Source organism: Danio rerio, chromosome 2 (genome assembly GCF_052040795.2).
Source record: "Danio rerio strain M-AB ecotype USA chromosome 2, GRCz13ab, whole genome shotgun sequence".
NCBI classification, from domain to species: domain Eukaryota; kingdom Metazoa; phylum Chordata; class Actinopteri; order Cypriniformes; family Danionidae; genus Danio; species Danio rerio.
Genome location: NC_141022.1, coordinates 60,241,684 through 60,255,900, shown reverse-complemented (window position 1 = coordinate 60,255,900; position 14,217 = coordinate 60,241,684). Strand labels below are relative to the sequence as shown.

General features: G+C 32.0%; 2 protein-coding genes across 3 annotated transcripts in view; both read left to right on the top strand.

The window, feature by feature from the left end:
• Positions 1–14,217, top strand: part of btbd2b (BTB domain containing 2b) — a 1,074,195-nt gene that overhangs the window by 941,850 nt on the left and 118,128 nt on the right. The gene's annotated exons all lie outside the window — the stretch shown is intronic.
• gpx4b (glutathione peroxidase 4b) lies at positions 302–13,715 on the top strand. Of its 2 annotated transcripts, NM_001030070.2 has the most exon segments (7): positions 302–394; positions 6,216–6,310; positions 8,219–8,363; positions 11,012–11,163; positions 11,253–11,277; positions 12,363–12,422; positions 13,421–13,715. In NM_001030070.2, coding segments are annotated over 7 exon segments (576 nt in total). In that variant the 5' UTR covers positions 302–328; the 3' UTR covers positions 13,454–13,715.

Genomic DNA, 14,217 nt, shown 5'->3' with positions numbered 1-14,217 from the left:
TATGACCTCGAAACATTTAAAATAAACGAATATATTAATATAATTAACATTAATTTATTTATTTTCATTTTTTAGCTTTCATATTTCGTGTCAGTGTATGTATATAATAAAAACGAGGAAACTAAATATTCAAATATTTTCTGGGCTTCTGTGTATACAATAAATACGAGGAAATACAATTTACATACAATTTATATATACGCATTGCACGTAATGATCATATGACTTTGCATCAGTTGCATAGGCACGACTCTGATTGGCTGGGGACTTCTGGAAAGGCGTGTTTTCCACAAAAGTAGGCGTGGTCTTGTGCCGCAGTGCTACTAGTATGTGGTTGTTTCAGAGAGCGCTGTTGGTTGGAGCGGTGGGCAGCAAGAGCTTCGCCAGAGCAATGGTGAGTCTTCATATAAGCTTTTAACCTATTTTTTAAGCACGTAAACACAGTAATGGGTTATTTAACAACTACTTAATGCAGTTGTTGTTACAAGGTCATAGTGCGGTGTGGCTATTTTTGTAGCACCTGTGTGTGTCTCCGCTAATTCATTCCGGTGCAGCAACGTTAGCCGTTAGCTTCAATGGTGAAATCACGCCCCTGCGGAAATAATCAGCGTTTCTGGTGTTTTACGTGATTTATGTTGACATATCTTTTACGAAACTGCTTGTTAACGTCTGTTATTGTGTAGATATATGTTTAAGGCCTGGTTTCGGTTAACCGTTAGGCTTCTGCTTCTAATCACGTGGAGAAATCCGTGATAACAATCTTGTTTAAGTTTTAATTTTTCTAGTGCTCAATTAAGTACATTTATTTGTGTTATTATTAAGCCTAATTTGTGTAATGGTCGTTTTTAAATAAATAATCATTATTTTTAGCTTATTAAACGTTTTAATATTGTTTTATTGTTATTTATATTGTATTGTACATGTTTACACTGAGTTTAATTATGTTTCATGCATTGCATTTATAGTCATTACTCAAATCTAGTACTCAAGTAAGTAGATTTTTACTATTATAATTATTATAATTATAACTATTATTATTATTACTAAGCAGTACGCAATTAAGTACGTTTGTGTTGTTATTAAGCCTAATGTGTGTGTTATGGTCGTTTTTGAATGAAGAATAATTCATTTTTAGCTTATATATGGTTTTAATATTGTTTTGTATTGTCATTTATATTGTATTGTACATGTTTACAATCTTTACTCTATATAGTCATTACTTATAATTATAGTTATAGTCATTACTCTAATCTAGTACTCCAGGAAGTAGATTTGTATTTATTATAATTATTATTGTCGTTGTTATTCTTATTCTTATTATTAATCAGTACGCAATTAAGTACGTTTGTGTTATTATTAAGCCTAATAAATATTTTTTATTGTATATGAGTGTAATAGATTGCATTCATAGGCATTACAGCATCTAATACTCAATTAAGTGCACTTACTATTAAGCCTAAGTGTTATGGTCGTTTTTATTGAAGAATCAGTCATTTTTAAGTAATGATTGTGTTTAAGATTGTGTTGTATTGAGATTTATATATTATATTGCATCATGTTTACACGTTTGCATCATAAATACAGTTTATTGTACATAAGTCTAATAGATTGCATTTGTAGTAGGCATGGGCCGGTATAATATTCTGACAGCATGATAACCTTGGATAAAAATGTCGCGATATCGTGATTACTGCTCAAAAATATATTCTTTTTAAATGTCTGGGCAAAAAACAAAACCTTTTTTCCCTTTTGAAAACTAAATATTTTATTTGGAGAAACATTTAAAATATTTTGGAACTATAAACGCATCAGTAAAAATAAAATAAAAATATTATTGATTTCTGCTTTTTTCATTTGTTTCAAAAACTCTTTTTATTTTTACAATTTAAAGCTAAATCTTTTCTGCTGGAAATACTGTTGTCGTAAAAAAAACAATAAATAAATAAATCATACACATACCTTAGAAATGGTATTGCAGAAAATTGACGGTTTCAAAACCTTGACTTTTCCAAACGGCGGTATACCTTGAAAATGGTTATCGTTCCATGCCTAATTTGTAGGCATTACATCTAGTACTAAATTAAGTACATTTATTTGTATTCCTATTAAACCTAATAGGTGTTATAGTCATTTTTAAAGAGGTATCATTCATTTTTAACTTATTAATAGGTTTAATATTTTGTTTTATTGTTATTTAAATTTTTCGCAAATTAGATTTTATTTACACTGTTTAGATTTTATTAAATTTCTTAAATACAGTTTTATTGTTTAAATTGTTGTTATCATTTTAATGAAGAATCATTAATTTTAGGGGATTGTTTAAGATTGTGTTGTATGTATGTATGTATAATGTTTCTTAAATACAGGTTATTGTATATGTGTAATAGATTGCATTTATAGATTTTTTTTAGATGCATTTTTAGTACATTAAAGGTAATTATTGTGTTTAATATTGTGTTATATTAAGATTAAGATATACTATTGTACATGTTTACACTGTTTAAATTTTATTATGTTTCATAAATACATTTTATTGTATATAAGTCTAGATTGCATTTGTAGGCATTACAGCATCTAGTACTCAATTAAGTACACTTGAACTATTATTAAGCCTAATCAGTGTTATGGTCGTTTTTAATGAATTCTTTGGTGATGTATTTAGTCATTCAGTTGAAGTCAGAGTTATTAGGCCCCCTATGGATTTTTTTTTCTATTTTTTTTTTTAACATTTCCTAAATTATGTTTAACAATGGAAGGAAATTTTCACAGTATGTCTGATAATATTTTTTCTTCTGGAGAAAGTCTTATTTGTTTTATTTTGGCTTGAATAAAAGCAGATTTGAATTTTTTAAAAGCCATTTTAAGGACAGTATTATTAGCCCCTTTAAGCTAATTTTTGTTTCAACTGTCTACAGAACAAACCATCATTATACAATAACTTGCCTAATTACCCTAACCTGTGTAGCTAACCTAATTTACCTAGTTAAGCATTTAAATGTCACTTTAAGCTAGTGTAGAAGTATAGAAGTGTCTTTAAAAAAGATTTAGTCAAATATTATTTACCATCATCATGACAGATAAAATAAATCAGTTATTAGAGATGAGTTATTAAAACTAATATCTTTAGAAATGTGTTGAGGAAATCTTCTCTCCGTTATACAAAAATTCGGGTAAAAATAAACAAGGGGTCTAATAATTCAAAATAAATAGTTCATTATTTATTTATATACATGCATACATACATGCATTTCATAAATACAATTATGAGTGCAATAGATTGCATTTATAGGCATGTGAGTGCAATAGATTGCATTTATAGGCATGTGAGTGCAATAGATTGCATTTATAGACATGTGAGTGCAATAGATTGCATTTATAGGCATGTGAGTGCAATAGATTGCATTTATAAGCATGTGAGTGCAATAGATTGCATTTATAGGCATGTGAGTGCAATAGATTGCATTTACAGCATCTGCCACATTTAATATCAGTGTCAATTCATAACAAAAATAATCCCACGTTAATGCTATGTTGTTTATTGAATTAACGTTCAACTTTGAGTCAGATAATAAAATTAAATGGTGTTAAAGCATTATCAGTTTTATTTGCCACACCCAGATCTGTTGTAAAGATAATTCAATTAATTATTTAGCTTTAAGTATGATAAATTCATGCAGGTATAATGTGCATTCTTCAGTATTTTCCAATGCATCCATTTGTTCATACTAAAAACATATGATTGTCATATTTAATGCCTACATTAACCACCTTTAGGCCTTTCATGATATTTATATTTTGTTGTATGATATATTGTACCAAAATATATTGCGATACACGACATTATTGCCATTTTATGCCACTTGTTGTATACGCATATCAGCTATAATGTTGCTAGAATTGGTTTTTATTCATGCGCGATCTGTATTGCATCGCCAAAAAGGATTGAGGTCATGTCGGTGTTGTGTGATGAGTCCATATATTGATTATTGTACAGGCCTCATCAGCATCATTAATAAACCCACCCAGCATGAACTTTATGGCAATCTCGAGTTCCTAAATATCTCTAATTAACCTCATGGCATGCATATGGATGTATTTCAGGTCTTGAATGGCCTGTCTAGCTGAAACATCTAGGCTTAGTTTAGAGACAGCCGTGTAGTGGATTACTCGCAAATCTGTTTAGCTTTAATCTATAGGGTGTGTGTGTGTGTGTTTCCCGTAGTCGTGATCAGTCCTGTGTGACGCCTATGTTTTCTGTACACAAGACCACTGCCGGTAAAGCTGCTTGTTGTAGGAATATCCCGATGTAGAGTTTGGGCATTTGATTTAATTTATTTAAATAGTCTCAACTTTAATTTCAGACACAGCAGGTAAAAAAACAAACGCTAGAAATGATCATCACCCTAATGACTGATTACATTAAGAATTGTAGACATATTTAAATATTATTTCAGCTTTATTATAAAATTAAATGTTTAAATATGAAAATATGACATTGTTTGATGAACTATTCGCTCATTTGCATGCTTTTCTGGCACAAAAATCTGAACATTGCGTTTAATTTTGTTGATTTATTTCATTTTTGACAGATTAAAGGGTTTTAGAGTATAGATTTGTGGCAATCTCACTCCATAAATCAGAAAAATAACTGCATTAAAGAATATTTGTAGAGTAACACATGTAATCATGCATATTACTGTTTAGTACAACAGGGAATTACAATGGGGGTGGGGGGACTCATTTTAAAAATATAGTGTTGTAATTCAAATCTATTGACACAAAATCATAAAATGCAACAAAAGATATTTAAAAAAACGTCAAGATTATTTTCATAACATTAGACTGAACAAAATAAAAAGAGTGCAAAACCCAAATCTCAAAGCAGTGTTTTTGTCTGTGGTGTCTGGATTTAATGTCAAATTTTCTGCTGAAATCTTGTTGTGCATAAGTGACACATGATCGTTATATCAGAGGGCAAAGGCCAAGATTGTAATGTTTCATAAACAAAGCAGTTACATGATTAACTTGTATAACTGAGCTCTGTTTGAGAGTGTTCTTGTCTTAGTTTGTTTCTGTGTATGTTTGTTTGTTTCTTTTAAATCCAATGCACTTTGCTGGCATACGTACATGGGTATTATCACATCATTTTTTGTTGGATTCCACACATGTTGGGCTTTCTGGAAATGAGCGAGCTGATGTAGCTGCTAAAGATGCTTTAAAGCAAGTTGTGAGCAAATGCCAAATTCCTCCATCAGAGATGAGACCTTTTATTTAAACCTTTATTTGTGATTATTTTCTCAGGCTTTAACATTTTGTACATTTAGGGTTGTCATTTTCCCCCCATTTTTGAACATTGCCGCTGAAATGAATTAGCAAACAAGTAAAATTAAAATACAATTACAACAGGAATAGATAAAAGTATAGCAAAATTTAAAATATTAATAATAATAGTAAATAAATAAAAATAATAAAATAACAATAATACTAAATTAATAAAAATAAATAAATAAATTAATTAACTTTAAAAATAATTAAAATAAATAATTACCTACAGTACATGACAATACAAATTAATATTCAACATTTACATTTTAAATAAGTGGCAAGAGGAGTGGGATGCATTGGAAAATAATAAATTTCCTGAAATCTCAAACAGAGTTTTAAGACATTTTGAGACTCGATTTGATCAAGTGATTTTTATCAGATGTCGTATTAGGCACACAAGATTAACTCAAGCCTTTTTACTTAAAGATGAAGACCCCACTCAATGTTTGTGCTGCAAAACTCCCCTGACTGTGAAACACATTTTACTGGACTGTCCTGCTTTTAATGATTCCAGAAGACTTTTTTAATGAAATAAACTCTTAGCTAAGTGACACCGGAAAAAAAATTAGGAATTCTTATCATGTATTATTAACACAAAAAAAAGTCTTATTTCATTTGTACATTCATTTGTTTGTTGTTCTTAATTGTTTGTTTAATGTTGAAATGTTCTTGCCATGAAAATAGCCTTGGTTTCTGACATGGCAATAAATAAAAAAAATCATTACATGCATGGGTACATTGCCAAATTGTACATAGCGGGGGATGGGGGGGGGGGGTGAAGTTAATAATAATAGTAATAGTTGTCTGTATTTTTTTTTCTCCCTGTGTGTTTGATGCGATCACTAGGCACTTGTCACACCCCTGACCTTTAACCTCTGTGTGTTTTACAGTGTGCCCAAGCCAATGACTGGCAGTCGGCCAAATCCATATACGAGTTCTCAGCCATAGACATTGATGGAAATGACGTTTCTCTGGAGAAATACAGGTCAGCACATTACAAACACGTACAACTAGATTAAAGATTATTATCACTTACTTAGCTTTAAAAATAATATTAATATTGAACGCTTTTTTGTCGATGGTTAATATGAAAAAGTAAAAGTATATGTAGAAGTATTACTATTTGTTTATACTGTGTATTAATATACATTTTTTATTGTTAATATATTTTATATTATAAGTTATTAAATATTATGAAATTATTTTTGAGTGATGATTATTTTTCTGATTTTTTTATCAATTAACAAAATACTCATAATTGCAGTAATTGTCAATGTTTTTAAATAGTTCTTTGTTTTACGTCTGTAAACGTTGAAAGTAAAATGTACAAGTATTTACTTTTGGTATTAATAATATATACTTATGTTAATTTATTATGTTTAAATTATTTAGTTTTATATCAAGTAACAGAAATAGTTGTAATCGCAGCAATTGTCAAATGTCTTTAAATAATACTTTGTTTTATTTATGTCTCCTCTGCTGCATTTGTAATCAAATATAGTAAAACACCAATAATATTCTGAAATATTAGTAAAATTAGGGCTGCACAATATTGGAAAAAAAAAACTGACATTGCAATATTTTCATTCACTGCGACTTTATAAATTGTGATTTATAAATGCAATTTCACATTTTTAATTTTAGATCAGTTGCGATGGTTGTGCAGAGGACCATATCTGAATAAAATATAATATGAGATCTGACAAGCGTAGTTGAATACAACAAAATAAAGATTCAATGATTTATGATTTTCTGGGAAGTCAAACAGTATTCAGAAGCAGAAATTCAATAATAACTGTTGTTATTCATTCATTTTCTGTTCGGCTTAGTCCCTTTATTAATCCGAGGTCGCCCCAGCGGAATGAACCACCAACTTATCCAGCACATTTTTATGCAGCAGATGCCCTTCCAGCTGCAACCCATCCCTGGGAAACATCCACACACACACTCATTCACACTCCTACTCTACGGACAATTTAGCCTACCCAATTCACCTGTACCGCATGTCTTTGGACTGTGGGGGAAACCAGAGAAAACCCACACGAACACAGGGAGAACATGCAAACTCCACACAGAAACGCCAATTGACCAAACCAAGGCTCGAACCGGTGACCTTCTTGCTGTGAGACGACAGCACTACCTACATCGTCACTGCGTCGCGTTGTTGTTATTATAATAATAATAATTATTATTATTATAAAAATAGTAATAATAATATTAACACTTTATCATTTTATTGGAGTATAAATTTGCAATAAACCTTTTAAGATGCAAACAATCGTTTAATTTTATGGTGCCCAAATATTTAGGTTTGCTCTCAACTCTTAGTCAGGCCTTAAAAAAATTGATGCAAATAATAAACTTCCACTCAAAGGTTAAAATTTAAAATGATTTCACTGTTGTTAACCGTAACGTCTGGTCAACTATAATCCTGACACGCTGCAGATCCCTGCGCTGGACTGTTGCAGACTTGCACACTGCTGGATCAATGATGAAACCATATATCGTGCAGCCCAAAGTAAAATGGTTACTATTAAGCATTATTTTTCTCTGTGAAAACCTTTCAAAATGTATTCTACTGTGTTTTGAAGGATCCCGTGACACTGGAATCTTTAGTAATAATGCAATACGTGTTTTTACAGTATTTTTGTGCACCTAAATGCAGTTTTGTCTCACAATACCTGTAGTTTTAATTAAAACGTCAAACTTATGACAAGTACTGTGCGCTGTTTAATCTAACTTTACACTAATAAAAGCAAATTTACACACTTTCTCTTGTTCCTGATCCTCGCCTCCATCAGTCACTTCACATTTGTTGATTGTGCGTCTGGTTAATGTTAGTGTGTGAAACTGTGCCGTGGTGTCTGAAGTGTGTTTGTGTGTTATTTTTCAGGGGTTATGTGTGTATCATCACAAACGTAGCCTCTAAATGAGGTAAAACTCCAGTAAACTACACTCAGCTTGCGGCAATGCACGTCACGTACGCTGAGAAGGGTTTACGCATCCTGGGCTTCCCCTGCAACCAGTTCGGAAAGCAGGTGCGTATTACACTGCACTACATTAAATATACAATTGAAGACTTTTTTTTTTTATTATTATTGTTTTTAAATGTACTTCAAGCGATTTATAAAAAGGGGCATTTAAACAAGATGTAAAGTAAGTCTCTGTCCATAGAGCAGGGGTGGGCAAACTTGATCCTTAAGGGTCGGTGTCCTGCATTGTTTAGCTCCAACACTAATGAACACGCGTGAACATGCTAATTAATGTCTTCGTGATGACTAGAAATCTGTAAGCAGGTAAAAAAACTAGCTTGCTGTTGCAAGTGGTGTTAGAGAGGTTAATAGGGGGCGTTCAACTTGTGGTATGCGTGAGTCCTAATTAGGGATGCTCATTTCGGTTAATTTTGCGAACCGACAACCGCCGCTCATTAATCGGTTATTAACGGTTAACTGGTCAGATTACTATTAATTTTATATTAAACAAATTGATGTGTCTATTTTGTGTCTGACACATTAAATATTGCATAAAATACTGATTTATTTTTATATGCAAGCTTATTAATAATAGAACAATACAACAGAGCATTTTCACGCACCTGCAGTGTTTAGCACAGAAGAACAGAATAAACTAAATAAAATGAATAAAATAAATAGGACTGCCCTAAATTATTTACACTTAAATAATTAATTTATATTACAAATCGAAAACACTGACTGATTATTTTTAATAACCGGCATAGGCTGTTTTTTTCCAATCATATTTTTGTCTTTCGTCAAATAAAATAGCAGACCTCCTCAAATCGCTCGCTCCACGGAAAATATGCATTTATTTAATGCCCCGTTTGTATTATTATAAATCACAAAACCTTTTTACATTTTAATAGAAATCATTATTTTAAAGATTATGTCTTGCTATGGTTTCCTTTCTCTCCATCGCGGTTTAAGTGCGTGCACTGCGTGATGAAAAGACAACAACAACGCGCGCGCATATGTTGACTTTTTGTAAACAGTTGTGTTGTTTAGATATGATATTGCATTAATGTGCATACATGCTTTATATTCTGCAAAATAAAAGGTAAAGCCTATTTGTTGCGTTTATGATGCAGATCCAAGTCAACATCAGCGCTTTTTTTTGGCATCAACACGTCTGTTTCAGGCAATATTCTTCTTCTATTTTGCTTCTTTGGCAAATGTGTCTGTAGGCACGGGTTACACGTTATCGTCCCGATTCCAAAAACGCGAGGCGCACCTCACTGCCTTTATATGTTGACAAGGAAAAAAGAAGAGAAGAGGCGCGGTCCTCTTATGAAACAACTGAATCAGCTGGGTATCAATTGTGCAAAAGTGTTGCTGTATATGTTGATAAAATTGTAATATTTAATAATATTATGATATTCAATATTTGTACATTCATACAGCTCTGCTAACTTAAAACAGCGATTAGACCTTCAGAGCGGCAATAATGCATCCTGAAGTAAAGCGAAACGGCTATAAACTCCAGCAAGATAGAGTGATTATATGCAGAGTCATATACCTTTATCTCTAAATAAAGTATAACTATAGAAACTGTGTTCAACTGAAAGCTTCTGCGTGTTTCCTGGCCTCACGCATCGCGCACCTGTCAGTCAGTCAGCATGTAACCCCAAAGGATTAAACAATAGCGCACAGCACTATACGGTAACAAAAAAGTTTGCGCTGTTATAATCGACTTACCTTTTAATACGTTTTGATGCGATTATAATCCGCTATTAAAAACAACAACAACAGCAATAACTGAATGTTTTGAATGGGTATCTAGCCGTGGCGGAATGCATTTTGTTCCCCGCCATGGAAGAATGAATGTAGCGGAAACCAAGCTCTTAAAGTTCTCTGCTGCTCTGGGATGAGCCGCGTGCAAAAGATGCCCCTCTTAACGCAAAGGCGCATTCAATCGGCCCCTTTTGCAGCCAAACTAAAAATATATAAAATAATAATTTTAATCGTTTAACTGATAGCATTAATCGGTCACAAACGCACCCTTTCGGTTAACGGTTAATCGATTATTTTGAGCATCCCTAGTCCTAATGCCTCGGTAGGTGAAGGGGACACTATACTGCTCAGTGAGTGTTGTCTTTCGGATGGGACATTAAACCGAGGTCCTGACTCTGTGGTCATTAAAAATCCCATGGTACTTCTGGTAAAGAGTAGGGGTGTAACCCCAGTGTCCTGGTCAAATTCCCTCTATTGGCCCTTACCTTGGACTCCCAATCATCCCCATCCACTGAATTTTCTCTATCACAGTCTCTCCACTCCACCAATAGCTAGTGTGTGGTGAGCACACTGGCGCCGTTGTCCTGTGGCTGCCATTGGGACTATGATCCCAATTTAACATTGCAAATCCGGCAGTGTGACTAATGTGCAGACACACTGCGATATTGATGCTGAATCGATATATTGTGCAGGCCTGATGTAAACTAAGTGGAAAATATCAAACCTATTTAAAATAGACTTTATTTCAAATAGTTGCCAACAAAATGAAAATAATAAATAATATTCGCCAAATAGATCTGTTGTATTTAAACGAAAGGACACACAACCAGTTGCTGATGTGACTATATTAATAAACCAATGATGCAGTTTGTCCCATCAGATGTATGCAGAGTTATTTGTGTTCTAGCTAAATATTGTGTGTGTGTGCTCGTGTGCAGGAGCCTGGAAGTGAAGCGGAGATTAAGGAGTTTGCTAAAGGCTACAACGCAGAGTTTGATCTGTTCAGTAAGATCGATGTGAACGGAGACGCAGCTCATCCTCTCTGGAAGTGGATGAAGGAGCAGCCCAAAGGCAGAGGAACACTGGGGAAGTCAGTTAATGCTTTCTCTATACTCACAATTATCACTCGTCCTCTAGTTTAATGCACTGATCATCTGCTATACTGCTCTATTCCCACAGCAACATCAAGTGGAATTTCACCAAGGTATGCGTGTTCCCTGGTTATTCTCACTCTCTTAATGTTCTTTATTCTTGTTTTTTTCTTGTTTTTACCTCTCTATTTTGTTTTGTCTTTCTTTTTTTGTTTCCTTTGTTTGCTTTTCCTCTTTCAGTTTTTTTCCTTCTGTTTGATTTTTTTTTTATTCTCTTTTCTTTTTTTATTCTTTTCCTTTTTTCTTATCTTTTGTTTTCTTTCTTGTTCTTTTTTTCTTCCTCCTTTTTCAGTTTTTTTCTACAATCTTTTTCTTTATTTATTATTTTTCTTTCTTTCTTTCTCTTGCTTTTTCTTTCTTTATTTTGTTTTTGTTTGTTTTTTTTCTCTCTCTTCAGTTTTTCTTTTTTTCCTTTCTTTTTTTCTTTTAATTTTCCCCCTCTTTTCTTTCTTTATTTGTTCTTTTTTTCTTTCTCTTTCATTTTTTTCCTCTTTACTTTCTTTATTCATTCTTTTTTCTTATCTTGTTTTTTCTTTCTTTATTTTGATCTTCTCCCTTTTTTTCAGTTTTTTTCTTTCCCTTTTTCCTTTCTTTTTTTCTAGTTTTTTTCCTTTTCTCTTCTTCTCTTTCAGTTTTTTCTTTTTTCTTATTTAATTCTTTCCTCTTTCTTTTTTTATTATTCATTCTTCTTATTTCTTTTTTCTTCCTCCATTTGTTTTTCTGTTTTAAAATAGTTTCTCATTTCATTTCTTTTTAATTTTTTTATTGTTTCCTTTTATTTATTTCTCTCTTTCAGTTTTTCTTTTTCAGTTTTTTTTTTATTCTTTGTTTCTCCATTTTTGTTTCTTTGTTTTCATTTCTTTCTTTTCAGTTATTTTTTTCTTTTTCTTCGTTTTTTTTCTTGTTTAATAACTTTTTGTTTAGCATTTTTGTTTTTAATAGCATCTGTTTTACTTATTATTAATATTTTGGGATTTGTTTTAAAATTGGAATTTAGTTTGTTTGACAAAATGTTTCCATTTTTACAAAATACGCAATGGAAAATGTGTTGTGTATTTTCGGTTTTTGCATTGATGAAAACAGACATGTGTTAATGTTCTGTGTCTTATCGTGAACTCTGGCTGTTGTTTTTGTGTAGTTCCTCATTGATAGAAAGGGTCAGGTTGTGAAGAGGTACGGACCAATGGACGATCCAAGCGTAAGTCAAAACATTTATACTCATGATTTATTTAAACTTTTTTGGTGGGATAAATATTTGTCATTTATTCATTCCTTTTGTAATCTTAAAGAAAAAAAACATCTTGCGTTTTTTTTTTTTTTCTTTATGAGCATTTATAAATAATTCTTTTGACAATTGTTTTTGACAATTCATCTGGCAATTTTTAAATTCAGGTTTTTTGCTCCAAATTGCAGATTTCTTTTTAAACGTCTCAATTACATTTGTTTTATCTGTAAATTCTTATAATTTTTTTCTTCCTTTTTGCTAAGTTTTGAAAACTTGTCAAGTTGTATTTATGTAAAAAAAATTTGTCTCAAAGTATTGCTTGCAAGGTTCTTCTGTTGTTGTTATAATAATAATAATAATAATAATATCACAAAAATATTAGTTTTTCTGTGTCTTGCAGACTTTTGTTTCTTTTTAATCGTCACACAATTACATTTTATTATTAATAGTATCCTTGTTTTTGCTCTGTATTCAGATTTTACAACTTGCAATTTTTTATGTTTTTATTTTTTCCTCCCAATTTTCTTAGTTTGTTTTTCTAAGTTTTGAAAGCTTGGTAACATTACTTATTTTTTTACCTCTTGCAAAATTATTAATTTATTCTATCTGAATTCTGAGTTTACATCTTGCAAATGTATTATTATTAATATTATTATTATTGTCGTTGTTATTATAACTATTATTTTAATCTCACAAAATTATAATTTTTTTACATTTTTGGATTTTGCTTTGTCTTTCGTTGTAATTGTTCTTTTTCCTTCATTTCTAAATCTTTTTCTTTCTATATTTCCTTTTTCTTTCTTTAACAGCTCAGTTTTACAAATTTACGAGTTTAGATATATTTTCACAGCAAAAAAAAGCATGACCATTGACAGTTTCCCAAAATTTTCTTACAGTTGTGTATTTACAGACTTCTCAGCCGCTGCATAAACTAAAGTCATAATTGTGAGCGCTTTATACTTGTCTGTTAGGTGGTGGAGAAGGATCTTCCCAAGTACCTGTAGAGTGTGTATGCTGCGGCGTCTCCGTCCTGTGTTTTGGGCTCTGTTCTCACTGGACGTCTGCAGGTGAAGCCCAGACGTGTGACGGCTGATCCTCAAGCCTGTGTTCAGGTGGGTTCGGCCTGATGTTCCCGACGTGCAAAAATACTGGGAAAACCCTGCAAATGTTCAGACAAGTGTGTCCAGAGAGGAGCTTCATGCACTGAAAATACACTGACCAATCTTTTATAAACAACAGCCATAATTAAAGAGTCATGTCATCATCTGGTGTGGCCTGTTCTTTCACTGCTTGTTGGACTTATGTGGAGAGGTATGTGTTCTAGAAAGGTCAAAGCTGCATTAAAAATGACACTGAGACTTATTTCACACTCTCAAAAATGTATGTTAATGAACAGATTTAGTATTTAGGCATTTACAGTTATGAATTGCATTATGGGATGTTGATCTCTACTCTGCCCACCTTTTGATGTTGTAAATTAAACTACAGTTTAACAAAGTGACTTTTAGTGACATTTTTAGTAGCTTGAGATCATGTATAAAAATATTATCTAGAGAAATAAATGTGTAGAATAACAGAAGATGTGCTGCAGTTTATTACGAGGTGTTTGTAGCGTAATAAACAACACCAACACAGACAATCGTGCACTGCAGACTATTACACATTCATAAGTCGCTTTTCACACTTTGCAAGGTTAAAAGTTGTTGGAAGAAAGGTCAAGATCTCATAATGCAACTCAAAAGCAGAAATAAATGAGGGGAAATAAAAA